Below are 20,746 nucleotides of genomic sequence, written 5' to 3'. Positions count from 1 at the left end.
TGTGGTATTGAAACTCAGTCTGGATCTCATGTTAATGTACTTTCTAGTGAAGAAAAGATTAGTGGCCATTTCTATTTGACTTTAAACCCTCTGCTTTATTCTAGTTTTCTTTGTTTTTCCTTATTGACTACATATTTTTGCCTGTTCATTCTCACAATCTATCACTCCATTTCCTTCCAAGTAATGGTAATTTTTAGTTCTTTGAATACTGTTGTGACATGTATAACCTCATGGAATTGCTTGTCAGCTCTGTGAGGGGGGAAGGAAAAAGGGAGGGAAAGAACATGAATCATGTAACCATGGAAAAATATTCTTAATTAATTAAAGACTGTCGTGTTTTGTGATTAGTAGCAGTAGAGCATTGCTAGAATTTTGGTATTTTTTAAATAAGCCTTTGTTTCTAGGAGAAATTTATTGAATTTTATTTAGAAAAGGTATTTCTGCTATTTCAAGGAGTGTTGAATGACTTGGATGTATGGATAGGGAAGCACCTTGGTGAAAAGGAGTCTTTCAAGACAAATGTTTTTCTCCAACAGATCAAATTCTTTTTTGTGATCCAACAAGAAATATGGAACCTAGTCTCCATATTTTTCAGTCAGTTATGTGATGATAGATGTCTACTGTGGAATATCATGTGCAAAAACTTAACTTCCCTGTGAATCTTCTCATCAAGAATGTACTCAATGCACATCCAGATGATTTTCATATACTTTATGTTAAAGAGGATCAGTAATTGTTGATTTTTTTGGTTGTTTTTTTTTTCTCAATATTAACAAGGACTGAGGTTTTTTTTTTTTTTCCGTGACTTTGGTACCATCATCTCATTCAGTTACATTGTGAATCAATTATTAAATGCCTTCATGATTGTATTACCTCCTTTATGGATCTCCTTTATGTATGCTTGATCTAATCCAGCTGCCTTTTCTGTCTGTGGCCTCTTTTTATCTTCTACCATTTCCCCTTCTAGTAACACACTTGGGACTGTGATGTTAGAATCCTAGTTTGGTGGTTTCACAACTTTCATTTTTTCTTTCTTTACTGTTCTCCTGAATTAATCCTTAATTGTTCATAAGATGGCTTTTCTTAGTTGAGTCTCTCACCAAACTTTGTGTAAAATGGTTTTACTCTTCATTCTCCTCTCAGTTTTGAGTTGATACTATTCATCTTTCATCATTCTTCTCTATATGGTTTTACAAATTCATTTATGTTCTTTTTTTAACTTAGATTTTATTTACTTATTTTTTAAATATTATTTATTTTTAAATATTTTTCCATGGTTACATGATTCAATTTCTCTCCCTCCCCTTTTCCCTCCCCCCCTCCTGGAGCTGACAAGCAATTCCACTGGGTTATATCATTTCTAAACCAGTTTTGTCTTTGGATGCTACATCTGTATACTTGGCAAGTAAATTGTATTTGCTTACTAGGGAACTTTTCATGCTTTTTGGGTGGTCTTGTCATGGAAACTGATTTATATTGGTTAAACTTCTTGAAATTAATTTAGTCTGTTTCTATGTCCTTATCTCATTTTGTTTAGCATTGATGACTTGTTAAATAAAAAAAGTATAAAAACTCAAAAAAAGGGGCAGCTGGGTGGCTCAGTGGATTGAGAGCCAGGCCTAGAGACAGGAGATCCTGGGTTCAAATTTGACCTCAGACACTTTCCAGCTGTGTGACCTTGGGCAAGTCACTTGACCCCCATTCCCTTACCTCTCTTCTGCCATTGGTTCTAAGAGGGAAGGGAAGGGTTTAAAAAAAAAAAGAAAGAGATGGTATGCAAATAAAGACATGTTAGGTGGTTAATGAACATTTATTGAGTGCTTCCTGTGTGCCAGCCAGCACTGCGCTCAGTCCTGTGTGACAGGGAAGAGTGGGGACGTCCCTGCTGCTGAGGGCCCTGAGCACAGTCTAGCAAGGGAGAGAGCCTAGAGACACACAGATTCAGCAGAAGGAAGGCCCTGGCACTAAAGGAGACCGGGAAAGGTTGCCCACAGATGGGGACTGGAAGCCTGAGGCAGAGACAGAAGGGACGGTGGTGAGGCGGGAAAGGAAGGTCTTGGTAGAGGAAAGCCTGAGAGGCTGTGGGTGCTGGATCTCAGAGTCTGTCCGGGCCTGCGGTGGGGGATTCGAGGGCTTCGACTGCCAAGCAGACGATTTTATCTCTGATGCTCCCTGAATTGTGGTGGCACGTCACCCCCTTGAATCAGGAAGATCCCTTTCACAGCTAAGTAGAGCCAGACTGGAGGAGGAGAAATCTGAGGCCGGAAACCAGACAGAAGGCTATTGTGGGAGGCCAGGCCTGAGGTTGGGGAGGGGTCTGAAGAAAGGAGGGGCCCGGGCGAGAGAGAGGGAGAAGTCACGCAGACACCAGGATCTTGAGAATAGAAACATAGGTGACTCTGTGGAGAGAGCATTAACCTGGAGTCAGGAAGACCCAAGTGCAAATCCACCCATTAGACGCTAGCTGTGTGGCCCTGGGCAAGTCACCTAACCTCTGTTTGCCTTCATCCACTAGAGAAGGAAGTGACAGGTGATGCTCGTATTTTTGCCGAGAAAATCCCAGGGACGGTATTGGTGTGCTGAGGTGTGAGTCAGGACACGTCAGCCCCACAGCCTCCACCCAGGACACTGCAGATAGGTTCCAGGAGATTTCTGGCCAGAGACAGAAAGTGCTCTGAGCACTTCCTCCCCAGAGAAGCTCTTCTGTACCCTGGACACAGGCCTAAGGCCCCCTGGGGCAGAGCCTCAAGGACAGAACCTGAATTTCTACCCAGCTTATTCTAGAGCCACACTTCGGGGGTCAGAAGAGCCCTTAGAGGCCTTTCACTGGAACCACTTAATTTTTAAAACTAAGTTCCAGGCATGTAAAGTGGCTCGCTCAAAATGGCAGGGACTCAGCCTCAGAGGCAAGATTCGAATCCAGCTGCTCTGACGCCAGAACTAGTGCTATCCGGCGTATTGGTTTGGTGGAAAGAGGACTTACCTGAGAGTCAGAGCACATTGGTTTAGGGGCTAGTTCTGCCTCCGTTTCTTCATCTGTAAAATAAGGAGACTAAACTGAGGTCACTTCAAGCTCTAAAATAATTTATGTTAGTGTAGGTTAGTTGCTTTCCCTAAGTAGTTGCCCAGGGTCACACAGCTAGTGTCTAAATTTCGATTCCGAAAATATAATTTTTTTCCCTCCTGCAGAAACATTTTTGTGTAAAATTAGCAGTATTTAAATCCAGGTTTTAGTCATTCTACGAACCAGTACTTAAGTAAGCAACACCACTATTTTTTTTAATCTCACCAGGTGAAAAAGGCATTCATTAAAATGAGACAAAATATACAAGTTTATTTTATATTGTTGATCAAAAATTACCAATTTTCCCCCCCGCTGGGTAAGTCATTTTAAACCCTAAGAGGTAACTTTCACAAAGTAGAAATTCTCAGAGAGTAAATGTGAAAATATTTTAGTCATCCATTGAGAATCAGATTCTTACATAGAATAGGAAGCCTATTATATGAAGCGAAATTCTTGTCATCTTAACTTTTTTTTTAATTTTCATTTGAAGAGGGTCGAGAAAGCCTCAGAATTTGCAGTCTCTGAAGTATTTTCTCCAAGAAATTCAGATGTTCCCAGACGACCATGGAACAGAATCATAGATTTAGAAACAACAGAGCAACTGGTGGAACATGATGAAGCTTATGAAGAAGGTGAGGCATTCATTTGGCATTAAAAATACTTTGGAGCTCTATTTAAAAGACCTTGGGGGCAGCTGGGTGGCTCAGTGGATGGAGAACCAGACCTAGAGACGGGAGGTCCTGGGTTCAAATGTGGCCTCAGACACTTCCCAGCTGGGTGACCCTGGGCAAGTCACTTAACCCCCATTACCTAGCCTTTTCTGCTCTTCTGCCTCGGAGCCAATACTTAGTGTTGATTCTACAACAGAAGGTGAGGGTTTTAAAAAATGACCCAGTATAACTTCATTATCACATGGAATTTGACAGATCAGTTAAGGTGTCTTAACACTATACCCTAAATGTTGCTATAACAGAATTGATCTCTGAATATTATAAGATGTTCATTCCAGAACATAGATGTTGGCCTCCCCATTATCCTAATCACTAACGTTATTACTCTAGAGGAGTTTCTGCTATCATAGAAGCAGCTGAACCCAAGATTACACATGGTCTCCAAAACGGAATTCCCCTTTGGAGCGCCTGGGTTTGTCAGGGTCACCGTAGCCTCAGATTCCTCTGCTCTGTGGCCCGTGTTCTGTTCATTCCGTTCTTTTCCCCATCCGCCTCCACCACCCCAGGCTAGGCCCCAGGCATCTCGCACAGAATCTGCCTGGGCACCCTGCTTTCAGGCCGTCTTCACTGCGGTCCGTAGGAGAAGGCCTCGGATCCCTTCCCAGTCTGACCCCGATCCTCCTCTCCATGTGTGAAAGTCCCTGTCTCGGAAGCCACTTTCCATGTACACCGCCTGGCACCCTCACCCCCCTCGACAGGATCTCGTCCCGTGGCGGCTGTCGGGCACGGCGTTCCACGGTCCTCCGTTCGGAGGTCTCCCTGTTCCGGCAGGCCCGGCGTTGAGGGCCCCTCTCCACCGCCAGCGAGCCTCTCCGTGAACCCTGGGCCTTGGCACGTGCTCCATGGGGAGCTGGGCTTGGAGAGCGTTCTCGGGGATAACTTACACTTGCACAGGTCCTTCTTCGAGAAGAGAGACAATTCACTAAGCTAGAATGAAACTACATGGATCGCTTATGGAAAATTCCAGCTCGTAAGCAAATATTCACATCTCCAGTCATCCGAGTAGAGACGAGTTCAATCCAATAAGTGCTTTGCCCCTTACTTTCACCAGCTCTTAGCAGTAACTCATCTCACGGGCAGAGACAGTGCATACACAACGGAGAATTAGACAAAACGCACCTGAGAAGGAGAAGATGCTCACAAACTATCTAGAAAACTGTTAAGAGAAGAAGTAACATATCTTTTTCTTTTGTAAGAAATACAACTTTTTTAGTCTGTTTGGACAATACTTTTATATTGAAAGTCTTGGGTAGGTAGAGGAAGCAAAAGAGTCGGAGTGTGTGAGCCCTTAGAGAGGTATAAACAATAGCTGGGGGATAGGAGAGGGAAGAGAAAGAGGGAGAAGAATAAGCATAGCCTTTCCGAGCCCCTCCGAAAACATGTTTTCAAAGAGAGAAAGAGAGCAAATGCTTTCTGAATTCCTCTCTAAACAGAAAAAACAATTCCCTACCCATATGTGTTTACTCATATTTTTCCAAACCGAAATAAGTACTGTTCTCCTCGGACCTCCCTGCTTTCCCATCCTGAGGACGGATTCGTGGTGGGCTTTGTTTTATCCTTTCTCTGTCTTCTCCATCTGACTCAGCAGCACAAAAGGCACAGAGAGCACTTCGAGGTGAGAGAAGGGGGCTTTTCCTGGCGTTTTCTGTCAGGTGCTCGACTGGGAGTCACCGGCCGACCTGGCATAGCTTCCCTCGGGGCTGCACTGAGTGTCCCTAATTTAGCTCGGAGAGTATCGTCTCTGTACTGCCCCCTCGGGGCCCTTCTCCTTGCGATACCAGCCCCTCTGAATGTACCTCATTCCCATTCCCTGCCAAGTGCTGTTCCCTTCCTTCTACGCCAAAGGAAGTATCTCAGAGAAGATGGGTAACTCAGCCAAAGTGATAGGAGGAGAGAACCCTGAACACCCACCCACATAGGAAGTGTGACGTGGATGAAGAGCCTTCCAGGGTGCCCGGAAGAGGGGAAAGAGAGGTGGTCAGCAGTGTCACACGTGGTAGAAAGGTCAGGAAGAAGGAAATTGGATTGAAGAGAGCTCGTTAACCTTAGATGGAACACTTAAAGTAGAAGAGTGGCATCAGAAACTAAAGTGGGGGAAAGGAAGGGAGGAAGTGTAGACAACAAGTGTGTAGATAGCTTTTCCTAGGCATTTGGCCATCAAGTGAAGGTTCTTTAAAAATGAGGAAAGGATGGGGTATGGTAATATGAAATTTTATTTTTCATATACTGTATTAATTCCCATGTATCTTTAGGGAGAATGACTGTGCATTCCTGTGTCTAGGATCTGAGTCAGAGATACTGTCTACTATGCTACATTTACATTTTATTTGTCTTATGAATTCCAAGGAATTCCAAGGTCTTCCTTTTTAATAGAATTTGGTTGATAAGTGAAGAGGTAAAGAGTTCTTTTCCAACATATGTGACCTTTCTACCTGCAGGGATGGGGAAGGGCAGCTAGATTAATGAATCACTTCTCAATTAACCAATTAAAGATGTCTTAGAATATTCAAGGGATGGACTGAATAATGAGCTCCCCAAAAAATCTATTTATTAAATGTCCTGGTCTAGCTCAGGCTGCAAGAGAGCCATGGAGACATCACTTTATTGGTATAATGCTGGCCTAACCAATAAACCCGATAAAATCAATAAACAGATATCCTAGGCAGCCCTCCACCAGGAAATAAGAGCATTCCCAGCTTGGATAGGTTGCTTTCTGCTCTGCCATGACTTCACTTCTCTCCAGAGATGTATGCCTGCTCCAGCAGGTCTGCCAGTCATGGAATGAGACTAAGAGAGAACTAGTAGAGGGTCAACATGTGCTTTTGTTATTCCCACAATACCAGGGAGACTAGAGAAAGACCCCCAGCACACTGGATGGTCCCTGCACCGCCGATGGATGCATGGGAGAGCTCAGATGAGTTGAAGGCAGCACACGCTTCAGCGCTCTCACTGATCATGAAAGTATCGAGAGACACTCATAGTTACAAACAGCTTGTGATATAAATAGTTGCAGTAATGATTTGTAGATGATATGGACACAGGGTTTATAACCCTCTGGGGCAGATAGTTGTGGCAGGATCAACAAATCCTTAACAAGCCTCCCCTCTTTCTTTAAATTTTTCTAATTCGAGGAGCTCTAATTCCATTTCTTGCAGTGAGAGGCTCTAATTTTATTATTTATTATTCCCATATTCTCCTCCTTTGCAAAAGAACAGTTGCTAATCCCAATCCATTTAATTTAATTTAATTGTACCCTTGATCCCATCCCTACAGATTCCAAATCCAGATTCTCTGCAGTAGGACACATGACCTCCCCAAGTACTGCAGCTATTTTACACAAAAGGAAATTGACTCAGGAAAGTTAAGTGACTCCCTCAAGGTAATAAAGGAAGTCAGTGGCATGGCCAGGTCTCAAACACTAGGGTCCTGATTGCAATTCCAGGAGGATCCTAAATGGTGTAATTATAGTTACTGTTCCCCCTGCACTAACTTTGCCGGTTCATATCCTATCTCCTCAATTTCATTGGAAACCCTCTGAGAGGAAGAACTGTTTCTTATACCTTATATATCTCCATTATCTATCATAGCATTATTTTCATTATAGGCATGGGATATCAATGTCTGCATATATGTGTGTTTGTATATATGTGTGTGCATATATATTTGATGATAACAAAATTTTGCAATTATTTTTCTTATACCCACATCTTAAAAATGAGAGTTAAAAATTGATAAAAAATGGATATAGACCTATACCCCAAGGAGACCCCAAAGAAATTAGTAAAAGATCCATCTGTATAAAAATATTCATAACAGCACTTTTTGTTATAGTAAAAAATTGGAAACTAGTTCTCAATTGAGAACTAGCCATGTGGTATATTAATCAAATGGAATGTTATTACATTGTAAGAAATGGCAGAGGTCAGCTGGGTATCTCTGTGGATTGAGAGCCAGACCTAGAGACAGGAGGTCCCACATTCAAATCTGGCCTCAGACACTTCATAGCTGTGTGACCCTGGGCAAGTCACTTGACCCCCATTGACCAGCCCTTACCACTCTTCTGCCTTGGAACCAATACACGGTATTGATTCCAAGACAGAAGGTAAGGGTTTAATTTTTTTTTTTAATGGCAAAAGAGGCATATTCAGGGGGCAGCTGGGTAGCTCAGTGGATTGAGAACCAGCCCTAGAGATGGGAGGTCCTAGGTTCAAATCTGGCCTCAGACACTTCCCAGCTGTGTGACCCTGGGCAAGTCACTTGACCCCCATTGCCTAGCCCTTACCACTCTTCTGCTTGGAGTCAATACACAGTATTGACTCCAAGACAGAAGGTAAGGGTTTAAAAAAAAAAAAAGAGGCATATTCAGAAAAGCCTGGAAAGAGTGTTCTGAACTGAAAACTGAAGTGAGCAGAACCAAGAGAGCAGTTTGTACAATAACCTCATGAAGAAAAACAAATTTGAAAGACTTATGCTATGATCAATTTTAACTTCAGAAGTCTGCTACCCACCACTGGCAGAAAGGAGAGGAACTCAGGGAACAAATTGAGACATAGATTTTCAGAGATAACCAATGAGTAGATCTGTTTTTCTTGACTATGTTTATTTGTTTTTAAAAGGTTATTGTATTTTTCTTTTCTTCCTAAATTGGAAGGAAAACTTGGGAATGAGAGGAGAAACATAGAAGCAATACAAGAAAGAAAGACAGAGAGCATGTGGCAGGAGAGACAGAGAGGGAGAGGAACAGGGAGGGAGAGGGAGAGGAACAGAAACAAAGAAAAAAGATAAGGTCATTGAAACATTTTTTTTAATATACAAAAGAGATTCAAGAAACATGACAAGCAGAACAATTTTGAAATTAATGTTCCAATTAATGTTTTGAATTTGTTGTCTACTTTTTTAAAAATGCATGCTGTACATAATAAAATGTTGTGTTTTCACAAAATAATAATGGCTAACATTTATATAATGCTTATATATGTGTTTATATAGAGCCTGGCACTGTACTAAGTACTTAACAGTTATTCTCTTACTCAATCCTTACAACAATTTTGGGATGTAGATGCTATTATTATCCCCATTTTCTAGATGAGGAAACTGAAGCAAACAGAAGCTAAGTGACTTACCCAGGGTTACATAGCTACTTAGTGCCTGAGGCTATATTTAAACTAAGATCTTCTTTCTGCTTCTTGATATGGAAATATTTGTGTTTATTGATATCTTTCAGGTTCAAAATAAAACTAAAAAGAATTGTTGAGACTGTAAATGATTTTCTTCCTTCGTAGCCTTTAAAATAACTTCTAATACTAATAAGACGATATTTTTGTTTTCTTATTAGCTCAAGAACTGCTTAATGACTGGATGAACTCAAAACTTAAAATAGAATTAGCAAGTGATAAAGAAGATGATGGAGATGCTGTGCCCAGTGTTACTTCTTCACCAGAAGACAATGGTGTTGCTGATCCTGTGAAGTATGAAAAATTTGATGGTGAGAACATATCTGAAGAGTTCTAAGCTCTACGCTCTAAATGAGTTCTCTCTATATCTTTGAATTATTTGGGATTTTTCAAAGTACAATTTGACGTTGTCCTACTTAGTTTTATTTCTAGTTTTCATGGTCATATTTATCCTGGTTCTATTTAAGTTCCTTGTGCTAGAAACTGAACACATTAATGATGCTCTGTGAGACAAAAGATCATACTGTTTTAGTTCCAGCTATAATTAAAATTAGATTGTTTTAAAATTCTGCTTATAATCATAACAGTTAGTTATTAATTCTCTAAACTATCTTCTCATGTTTTATTAATCATTACTTATGATAATTCTTAAAGTCTTTTTCAAACCTTTTCATAAAAGGAGATTGAAATTGAATATATCTAATGAATCATCACAAAATAGCATTTAATAACCTACCTTAGCACCATGCAAGGAATCAGAAAAGCAAGTTTAAGGATTGGGCTGACAACTGAAGATGTCCTTTGGAGAGATCCTTTTTTTTTTTTCAAAGAGTGATGATGGCAGTGACCAATATGGTAGTATGATACAAAAGTATGATAATACATGAATGACCCAGATTAAATTGCTTACTGGGGGGGAGGGGCAGAAGGGGAGGAAGAGAGACAGTTTGGATCTTATAATTTTGGAAAATATATGTTGAAAATTATTAGTACATGTAATTAGGAAAATTATATATATGTAGATATCTTTGTAAAAAAAAAGAACAAAAACTGATGATGTTGACCACTGCTGGGCATTCCCTATAGTATAGTACTGCACTGCAGAATTTAAAAGAACCCTCTGACCCACAACCATATGAGATCCAGTTCCAAGGCTTAGATTTTTATAGGGGTCCTAGAATGTTAGCATTCATGGAGGCCAATTTTTTTTCTTATTTGGGAGCACTTTCTATAATATCCCTAATGTGCAGTCTTCCATCAACTGATTAAATAAATCCAGTAATAAAATTCAAGTCTTTTGGGGACAGCTGGTTTGTCAAATAACTCCAAAGGGTAAAAAGTTCTGTCCATATGAATAGCAAGCCAAAAGCTGCCTTCCTATCCATTCCACCCATCGGTTCTAATTCAACCCACTAACGCAAGTTGGAACATCTTTCACATCATAGCTCTTCAGACATTTAAAGCCACTCCCCAAATCCCTCCTAAATCATCTCTTCTCCAGTCCAAGGATTCCCAGTTCCCCTAGTTATTCTCGGACACATTGTGATCACAGTTTGTCAGTGTTCATCTTGGACCGCAGTGTCCTGTGTCGGAAGCGGTACTCCTTGGATAGTGCACATGGTAGAGTGGGAGCAGGAATTCCCTTGCGTTCTGGGCTCTTCCTTTCTAATGCACAGCTCTGGGTTGCACCACACACACACACTTCATCCCCAATGTTCATATGGGCTATTCGTGCCTGACTTGTGGTCTGATCACCCAACGCAGTGATGTCATTTTGATCCTCTATAGAATGAAGGACAACCATATGGATAGTTACATATAGAGACATATACCTATATGTAGTAACATTAGTAAAGTAAGCTTATGAGCAAAGATCTTAGGTCTTTTTTTCAAAAACTGTTGTCAAGCTGGTTTTTCTTTTCTTGTGTGTCTGATTTTTGAACATAAGTGTAAGAGTTACATTTAGGCCTCTGCCAAATTTTTCTGTTGATTCCATCCTATTATTCTAACTTAAGAGATATCTTTTTTAATGAAAATTCTGCCACCAGAGGCAATAGCTAGCCTTTCCAGCTACCAACTGAAAAAGGATGCCCTTTTTCCCTTCATAGACATCACTATTAAAAATGTTTTAAATGACTCCAAACTTCTTTATTATTTTTTTAAACTCTTACCTTCTTAGAATCAATACTATGCATTAGTTCCAAGGCAGAAGAACAGTATGAGCTACACAATAGAGGTTATGTGACTTGTCCACAGTCACACAGCTAGGAAGTGCTGAGGCCAGATTTGAACCAAGGACTACAGTCTCCAGGCCTAGCTCTCCATCCTAGCTGCCTCCCAAATTTTCAAGCTTTACACTGTTCTATTCAATAATCAACACTAATTGGACATGGTGGTCCAGTGAACTTTGAAGCCATCTGATAACTTCTGTCATATAGCCTATATTTCTTTGCTTTGTCTGGATGGATATAGTAAAAGTCTTTGGCAGAATACCAACAATTTCCTTAGTGGATGTGCTTCATTCATATACTTGCATCTACTCCAAGGAACACATGGGGGGAGGGAGGGAGGAGGGACAAAGCGGTTTGGTTTTTTCCTTTATCAGGAAATCTAAACCACATTAGAAATTCTCTTAGTAACTAGTGCTTTGATTCATAGACTTCAGAATTACTCTAAGATAGTACAAGTCTCCACAAGCAAAAGAAAATCAAACTAAACAAACAAAAGCCCCCATTCCTCTTATCTAAAGGAACCACAGCATTTCCTAAGTCTATCTTTGTCGCTTACATTCAGGGGTACAACAAACAAACAAGAGTCAGAATGCAAAACTAGAAGCTAGGATTAGAAAAAAAAGTGATGGCTCCAGGTTTAAAAGAAATGGAGATTCAGTAGATTCAAACAAATCAGTGACATCCCTAAGTGGAGTTTCTGGTGAATGAAGATTAATCTGTTTCATTGTAGTTACAGGTAACAAATTATTGAATATACTGAAGACTTAGAGGTGTGCATTTATTTTTTGAAAGGAACTACATTTGTAATTATTAGGTATGTATTTTTTTAAAAAGGATTTATTAAGTGCTTACCATAGCTAGGTACTGTACTGAGTGCCAGGGATGGAGATCTTGTATTTACAAAAAAAAAAAAAAGATGGTCCATGCTGATAAAAGAGCCCACATTCTAAAAGGGGAAGAGAATATAAAGTAAAACTATAAAGTGGGAAAGGAAGAAAGTACCATTGTGAGGCAAGGCTATTGATGAAGAAGTAAAGTGATTTGGAGAGCGAATTGAGCCAGATGTAAAGTGAGCTGGGGGGGGGGGAGGGGAGGGGACTTGAGAAATTAATGTCCTGGCCAGGAATCACCTCTCAAGAGAACAGGCCTCCAAAAGGAGGCATCCTGAGGTGGTCAAGGATGCTGGGAGAAAATGGAGCAGTCCAGAGGGTGAGTTGAGCTGGGAGTGAAGAATGTTAGAATTATGATATCTGTTTCTTTCAGATTTGTACAGTCATTTGGAAGAGGAAGAAGAAGGTTCCATGGTTAAACAGTTTATGGACCACCTTCTCCATAAAGATGTAGTGGATTCTGGGACATTGGAAGATCTTGGAATGAAAGAAAACCAAGAAAAGAAAAAGCAGAAGGATCCCCGTCTTACCATGGAGATGAGACATAAGCAGGTGGGAGGGAAAAAAACAACAAAATTGAAATGGATAACAGGAAACGTTCTTTGTGTAACACATTTAATAAGCTTCAATAAAGATTTAGACTTTGTTATGAATAAGGGTACCATCTGTGATTGTGTTAGAATGAAAGCCAAATTAAGAACTGAGGAGAAAGATGGGCTGAAGGCAGGGAGTGGTTCACCCCCAACAGTATAAGAATAACAGGAAGAAAGAATACAGGATACTGATTTCTCTCAGAGGTGGGAGAACAGACTGGATAGATGCATTCCTCTAGATGGATAGAATTAGCTTTGCTCTGTGGCCTTTCTTGTTATAATTATGAGTTAGGGTAGTCTAGACTACGAGGCTTGAGTTAGGAGAATCATACCAGAATAGCACAAGAGCTCGAGTGAGTCTTTCCGAGGTATACTCAATGTCATGATTGTGTGGTACTTATTCAGAAAGGGAGGACGTTCACATGGCACCTTAAGTGTACGCAGCCCGTGTGGAATGACAAGGAACCCGAGACTTCCTCTCCACAGACGGAGGTTACCTGGGATGCTCTGCTCCTGCTGCCTTCCATGTCCTAGCCCTTCTCTCTTCCCCTCCCCCCCGCGCAGATACCAAGGCATCTTAAAATGACTAGAGTAGGTTTACTTCAGACCCGCTTTCCTTTGATGTCCTGGGCGTAGCTCACTGACCCCCCTCCCCCCAATCACTTCCCTCTTGTCTAGTGCCTGAAATTTCTTTAGCCAAGAAGCATTTCTCATTTTACAGTTAGAGTCCAAAGACCTGCCAGGTAATGAATTTGTCTTAATTAAAGCTTGGATTAGGTGACCTCGTAGGTCTTTTACAGCAATGCAGTCAAACTCAAAGAGAAACAAAGGAGAAAATCTCAAATTAACATTGTCTAGTATTGTATTTTTATTGGCTTTATTAAACATTTCCCCGTTAACATTTTTTAACCCTTTCCTTCCCTCTTAGAATCTATTCCAAGAGCAGTAAGGGCTAGGCACTGGGGGGTTGAGTGACTTGCCCAGGGTCACCCAGGTAGGAAGTGTCTGAAGCCAGATCTGAACCCAGGACCTCCTGTCTCCAGGCCTGACTCTGTCCACTGAGTCACCCAGCTGTCTCCTCACCATTAACATTCTCATCTGGTTCAGGCAGCAGGAGGGGAGTTTGACACCTGCTTTAGGACTTGAGATGCTGTGACTGAACTGATGACTGACGTCAGGCCCACCCCAGTTTCCTTGTGGGTCACACCGCTGGAAGTAGTCTGGACATCAGAAAAAACTGAGGGCCTTGTCCTTCTGTCTCAAGAAGCCTGGTTCTTCTTCTGTACCTGGGCAGAGCGGCGCCCTAGGGTCTTCCTCCTGGCAAAAGGATAAAATGATCCATCACCTCGTCCACCTAGAAGCAGCACGCACGTGCCAGCTGTGAGGAGGCTTCCTGGAGAGCCAGCACATGTTCAAGACGTCAGACAGCTTAAGGTTTCCAGAGCGCTTTCACAAGTCACTTGTGCGCCGCTTCATCCCCGCTCTTTGGGACCCATGGGAAGGGACCGGAGCCTTCCTCCAGACCCACTGAGAAGGAGAAGGAGTCACCAGAGCGGGCCCTTTGCCTCCCGCCTCTCACGGGATCCATGCAGCCCCCTGGAGGCAGGCGCTAGAGCTGAGAGGAGTCCAGGGGCCTACAGAGCGGCAAAGCCAGAATTCTGGCCCGCCTCTGCCTCCACGCTCGGAGCTCAAGCCAGACCCGTCCAACGAGCCCGGAGGGAGGCGGCCCCATTCCTCAGCAGGGTGGTCGCCCTTGTCCCTGGCCCTCTCCTTCAGGCTCTCCTACACCACTGCCTTCCGTCCCAGGGTCCGTTCGGACGGAGAAGCAGCTAGCAGGCACGACTGGCTGCCAGGGCTAAGAGCAAAGCAAGCCTCTGTCACCACGAGAAGCCGCCAAATCCTCTGAAGAGGGAGCAAGCGCAAAGAGCTCCAGAGATGAGGAAAGCCTGCCCTGAAAACGTGTCTGTGAGCTGGAAGAAGAGAGGGGCCGAGGGGAAGGCTGCCGGCCAGGCCCGAGGCTGGGGGGGGGGGGGGAGAAGAGCCAGGGGGAGGGTCGGGAATGCCTCCCAGCCTTCTAAATGACAGACGTCCTGAGGGGGAGCTTAGGGGAGAGAAGGCGAAGTCCTGAGCTCAAATCTTATTCTGGTGCCCAATAGCCGCTTTTCTGCTGGAATGGTGTAGGGGAGGTGCCAAGGGCAATGGCCCTTCCCAGGATAAGGCTCCTGAGGGGGGGCTTGAGCCCTGGGAAGATGATTTGGGCATCTCTGTGGAAGAGGAAGGGAGAGGAGAGACTGCAAACAGGGGGGCTAATTAGGAGGTGACTGTCATTCAGGTGAGAGAAGCTGAAGTTCTGAAATCTTGTTTTTCTTCCTCAAAACTTTTGGAAAGAAGTGATAGGCCTAGAAAAGAGGAGGGAAAATGCCTTCATTAGGAGCAGAAAGAGAAGAACAGATGCAAGAAGTACATGTCATGGAGTCGGAATCAGCAAGGATTGACAACTGATTGGATACAGGAGGGGGGAAGAAAGACTTGAGGATAAAAGATTGTAAACCTTGGGACCTAAAAGGATGATGCTGGCACTTGTCGGCAAGAGGGAAGTTTAGAAGAGAGGTGAGTTTAGGAGGGAAGTCAAATGCCTTGGATTCTTACTAGCTGTGTGGTCCTGGACATATCATTTAACCCATTTGACTCAGTTTCCTCTTCTGCAAAAAGGAAATCATAACAATAACATAATAATGAACAGCTGGGTGACTCAGTGGATAGAACCAGGCCTAAAGACGGGAAATCCTGGGTTCAAATCTGATCTCAGACACTTACTAGCTGTGTGACCCTGGGCAAGTTGCTTACCCCCACTGCCTAGCCTTTACTGCTCTTTTGCCTTGGAACCAATAGACAGTATTGATTTTAAGGCAGAAGTAAGGATAAAAAGAAAAAAAAAACACCTTGATGGTCCTGAGTCAGAAAGACTCCTTTTCCTGAGTTGAAATCCAGCCTTGGACACTACCTTGTTGTATGACCCTGGGAAAATCATTGAACTCTGTTTCCCTCAGTTTCCTCATCTGTAAAATGAGCTGGAGGAGGAAATGGCAAACCACTCCAGTATCTTTGCCAAAAAAGCCTCAAGTGGGATCACAAAATACAAGTTGGACTGAATAACAACACAAGGTTGCTGAGAGGAATCAAATCAAATAACCTGTAACCCCTACAGTCCTTTGCAAATTTTGAAACATTCTATAAATTATTGCACTATTATTATGACTAAAAATTCCATTTTGGCTGTGTTGAATTTGAGATTCCAATTGGATATTACATCATATTGTTCTTTACATGTCTTATCTGCCCTTCTAAATCGTAAACTTCTTGAGGGTAATATGTCTTAAAATTACTGCTTTTCTTTGCATTCCCAAGAGCCCTGAGTGAGTAAAAGATACTTAATATGTCTGTCAGTCAGTAAACATTTATTAAGTACTCACTATGTTCTAGTCTATTTAGCTATACTGCGCTAAGGCCTAGGGATACAAAAAAGTTTATGCCTGTTGGTGATGAGTTAAAATTTCCTCTCTTCCCCTCAAATATTTTACTACAAAACTGAAAGAGGGGGTGTCGAGGAGAGAGAATAATGGAAACAAGAATTGCCCAGCTGGACAAACCTTCAAAGTACTGCCTCCCGTCGCATAATTTCCATTGTTTTCTCTTGTAACTAACAGTAGCAGCAGCAGCAATTCCCCCTTAGAGCTTCTGAAAGTTTGATAAAAGCAGCCAAAGATGATAAACAAACTCTCCCATTTCATTTCTGGGAACAAGACTTAATTAAACATAGTCTACAGATCTTCCACTGCTCTTATCGAGCCTCAGAGGTGCAAGACTGTTGCTTCTGCCAAAAGGGAAATTATTCAGCAGGAGGAGGGAAGTCTTATTTTTCTTCCTCAGAATCTTTGCAAGAAAGAGATAGGCCCAGGAAGTAGAGGAAGTGCATTAAGACAGAATGGTTTTATACTTCTATCAGTTAGCACTAATGACATGCTTAAACTAAGGTTCATTTATTTCATAGTTATTAGAGCCTGTGAATGAGATAAAATGTGAATTTCATGTCTTTAGCTTCTTGGTGACACCCAGATTCAGAGGCATTTTCACAAAATGACAGCATGTAAAATAGAATTATAACTACATCTAATTGTAAAGAGAGCATAGAATAGGTGCAGCTAGGTTCCACAGTAGAGTGCCAGGACTGGAGTCAAGAGCACCTGGGTTCAAATCTTGCCTCAAATACTTCCTAGCTATATGATCCTGGGCAAGTCACTTACCCAGATTTCCTTTCCTTTCTTCCTTTCCTGCTCTTCTGCCTTAGCATTAATTCTAAGACAAAAGGTAAGGATTTGAGACAGAGACAGAGACAGAGAGCATAGAATACATCTTAAGCTAAGGAATGGTTATCCTTAATGTCATATAGCTACAAACTGAAATCTTATTCCCTTTCTTTGGGCCGGAATTAGCACATAGATAACCTAAACAAGATTTTGAAATTTATTACCTAATTATATATGGACCTTTGATGTGATTCATTAGGTGTATCAGTTCTTCACAAATGCTTTAAGGTACCTTTATAAAATTTCTTGGGGTCTCGAGTGGAAAGAATACTATAATGAGTCAGGAGTTAGGACATCTGAAATAAAGCCACCTCAGACCCTAATAAACAAACTCTTTTCCAGCCTCTAGGCCCTCTTAAAATAGTACTGTTGACTTTTTCAGTGGCATCTTAAAAACAGAATTTTTAGAGTTTGAGACATTGCCTAACTAGCAGCACATTACTTCTATTTTCATGTCACAATCCCCACCCCATCTCTCAAAGGGTAGCTGAAAGGTCTGGACTAGTCACTTGCCATTGTCTAAAATGCCCCTAGGACATGGCCCACTTCTACTGCAGTTGCCTTCTTCCCTTCCAGGTAAAGGAAAATCGCTTAAGAAGACAGAAGGAATTAGAGCGTCAGAGGGCAGAGAAGGCCCTAAAAAAATCAGCCTTCTTGGAAGCTCAGTTTCTAGTACAAGAAGAAAAAAAAAGGAAGGCTCTGAAGGTCAAGAAAGAGGAAGAGGAAATTCAAAAGGAGATGGTCAAGTTGCGGAAACAAATGGTGGAGAGAAGACGCACTGTGCAAGAAGCATGGAAAATGTAAGGTTCTGGTGGTGGGAAAGTATAGAATTTAATCTCACTTTAAGCTTTTCCTTTTGCAGTGGCCTAAGGCTTTGGGTTATTCATTTCTAATATGTGCTTTATCTAGTGAAATGCCTCATCTTAGTGAGCCAGTGATCCAGATTGCTTGAAGGCTACAATGAACAAAATCCTGTCCAGGCCTTCCAACCTGGAAAGACTCAGTTTGGGGCAGCTAAACAAGACTGTATAATATTATCTGAGACCCAGACTAACTGAGTTTGCAAAAGACCCAGAATTTATGTCACCTGTTGATGAATTCTTTTCAGCCCTAGTCACGCATGAAGACTGTCCACTAAGGTCTGGAGGGGTTGTGAGTTGCTTGGATAGAGGGATCACTCATGAATCACACTCATGAAATTATAGACCCTTAAGGTATCGGAGTAAATATGAATGTGGAGAATTCACTGTTCCCTTTCTATCACTGACAAAAATAAAAGCTCTCCAGCATGAAAAAGAAGATAATTCAATAATTTTTGTAAGATATAAGTAGCATTGGGACATCTAGGTGATTCAGTGGATAGAGATGGGAAATCCTAGGTTCAAACCTGGCCTCAGACACTTCCTAGCATTGTGATCCTGGGCAAGTCACTTAACCCCCATTGCCTAGCCCTAACTACTCTTCTATCTTGAAACCAATACATTGATTGATTCTAAGATGGTACTGATTCTAAGATGAAAAGGTAAGGATTTAAATATATTTTTGTAGCATTATCTAAGAACTGACTAATTGTCACTTGACCCAATTTGCCTCCATCTCCTCATTTGCAAAAAAAGCTGCAGAAGGAAATGGTAAACCTTTCAAGTATCTTTGCCAAGAAAACCCCAAATGGGGATAAAAAAAAGTCAGACTCAACTGAAATGACTGAACAAAAGTTCATCATAATAGTTTTTTTCAAAAATAAAACAGTTTATACATTAGTTTGCTTTTCTCTCAGACTATTGTTTCTCCTAGATTCCTTTTCTTTCCTTTGTGTGTGGTTCTACCTGAGTTTGAAAAAATACTTAACTGGTTACTAGTTTCTATTTAATTTACTCAATCCAACTGTTTAAATTAATTTTTAGCTCTGAAAGAAGTTGTGTTGGATCTAAAACAAACCATGAATTGAATAATGAATATAACCTATGAGGCTAGAATCATGTGATGCCCAAGATCTCCACTCCTGGATGAGACAGCATTAATTTCCATGGCATTAGTAAGGCAGTGAAGAGCTGTTAAATTTTTGCAGATCATGGGTTTGTTTCTAACCTATTTGCCACCTGCCTTCTGTCAAATTCATAAAGAGAGTGTTATAACAGTTAATGAGATGATGTCTGTAAAGTACTCTGGTTTCCCTGGAAGAAAGGAGTTCCACTTATAGGATTAGAAATATTTAGACTTGCCCAAGGTCACAGATCAAAATCAACATTAAAAGAAAGACAAAAGAGAAGACCCTGAGTGAGAAGAAAAAATGAGAAGACACTGAAAAGAAGCACGACAACTTTTAAAAAGAAGTATCATATCAACCATTGATTCCAAAATGGTGAGAAGTGCCAAAGATATTCACCTTGATAAAAGTTTCATCAACGTAAAATAATTCCTACAGCAAGAACACCAAAGGAGCCCAGGGACTCCGTTAGCCAGCAAAAAATTTTATTAGCTTGCCAGAGTGGAGAGATTCAGCAACCATAGGCAATATTGAATTAAAATATTTTAGAGCAGGGAAAGGTGGAAGAATAGAAGCAAAATCACTTCCTAAAACAAAATGCAACAGGACAAAACCAGATGGATGCAGAGAGCTTGGCACAAGCACTAACTGAGCCAAACCACTCATTTCAGCTGCCAGATCTAACGACATTTTCCCAGTCCTTTTGACCACTTTGGCCTTCGATCCCTTTTGATCACCCTTTTCTCCTAGGTTCCTGCTTCTCCTCCTGTCTGTCTGACTGCCCCATCTTAGTTGCCTTTGCTGGATTTTCATCCACATCATTCTCACTGAAATGTGAATGTCTCCAATGAGGCCTCTTCTCTGTCCTGTCCTTTTTCCCCTGGGGATGGCATCGGCTCTCCTGGTTCAGTTCTCTGTACAGGTGATTCCCAGAGCTATATATCCCACCCTGTCTAATCTCACATCACCAGCTGCCTTTTGGACATCTCAAAATGGATGTTCTGCAGCAAAGTCAGGCTCGGCAGTCAAAAAACAGAGCATTGGTATTCTTTTCACAGCCTCTCCTCTTCCCCCCTTGCCTTTTAGCATCAGGAGCACCAAGCTTTCAGCCTCAGTGCCATCCTCAGTCTTCACTGCTCGACTCTTATTATTTCTACCTTAACATCATATCTCCTGGACAGCTGTAAAATGGGAATAATAATGGCACCTCCCTCCCAGGATGCGGGTGCAGACCAAATGACATAATATTTGTAAAGCATTTAGCATAGCGCCTGGCACATAGTAGGTGCTATACAAATGTTTTCCATTTTCACTGCCTCCCCTTCTCTCCAGTCTCACAGCCCTCTCTGCTGCAGGCCCTCATCACCTCAATGCCTGAACTATTGCAGTAATTGTCTTTTTTTAAACTCTTACCTTCATCTTAGAATCCATACTGTGTATCAAACAGCAAGTTAAGTGACTAGCCCAGGATCACACATCTAGGACATGTCTGAGGCCAGATCGGAACCCAGAACTTCCTATCTCCAGGCCTGGCTCTCTCTCCACTGAGCCCTCTAGCTGCCCCTCCAACAATAGTCTTCTGATCAGGCTTCCATCCTACTCCATCCTCCATTCAGCCGCCAAAGTGGGCACAGGTCCAGCCAGGTCATCCCCCCCCTTGAGTACACTTCAGCGGCTCCCTAGCCCCTCTGAGATGAAATATAAAGTCC

The 20,746-nt window shown here is 41.9% G+C and overlaps 1 protein-coding gene across 2 annotated transcripts in view; it reads left to right on the top strand.

Moving 5' to 3' along the window:
- Nucleotides 1-20,746, top strand: part of CCDC191 (coiled-coil domain containing 191) — a 120,322-nt gene that overhangs the window by 8,593 nt on the left and 90,983 nt on the right. The window contains exons 3-6 of one of the 2 annotated variants that reach the window (XM_056793488.1): nucleotides 3,555-3,696; nucleotides 9,131-9,280; nucleotides 12,464-12,642; nucleotides 17,627-17,850. In XM_056793488.1, coding sequence (XP_056649466.1) covers nucleotides 3,555-3,696; nucleotides 9,131-9,280; nucleotides 12,464-12,642; nucleotides 17,627-17,850 — 695 coding nt within the window. Of the gene's footprint in view, nucleotides 1-3,554; nucleotides 3,697-9,130; nucleotides 9,281-11,947; nucleotides 12,015-12,463; nucleotides 12,643-17,626; nucleotides 17,851-20,746 lie in introns of those variants that run through there. The other variant, XM_056793489.1, reaches the window with a different exon arrangement.

This window comes from Monodelphis domestica, chromosome 4 (assembly GCF_027887165.1).
Source record: "Monodelphis domestica isolate mMonDom1 chromosome 4, mMonDom1.pri, whole genome shotgun sequence".
Taxonomy (NCBI): domain Eukaryota; kingdom Metazoa; phylum Chordata; class Mammalia; order Didelphimorphia; family Didelphidae; genus Monodelphis; species Monodelphis domestica.
Note: the sequence above shows the minus strand (reverse complement) of the source record. Positions and strands in the feature narration are given on the sequence as shown.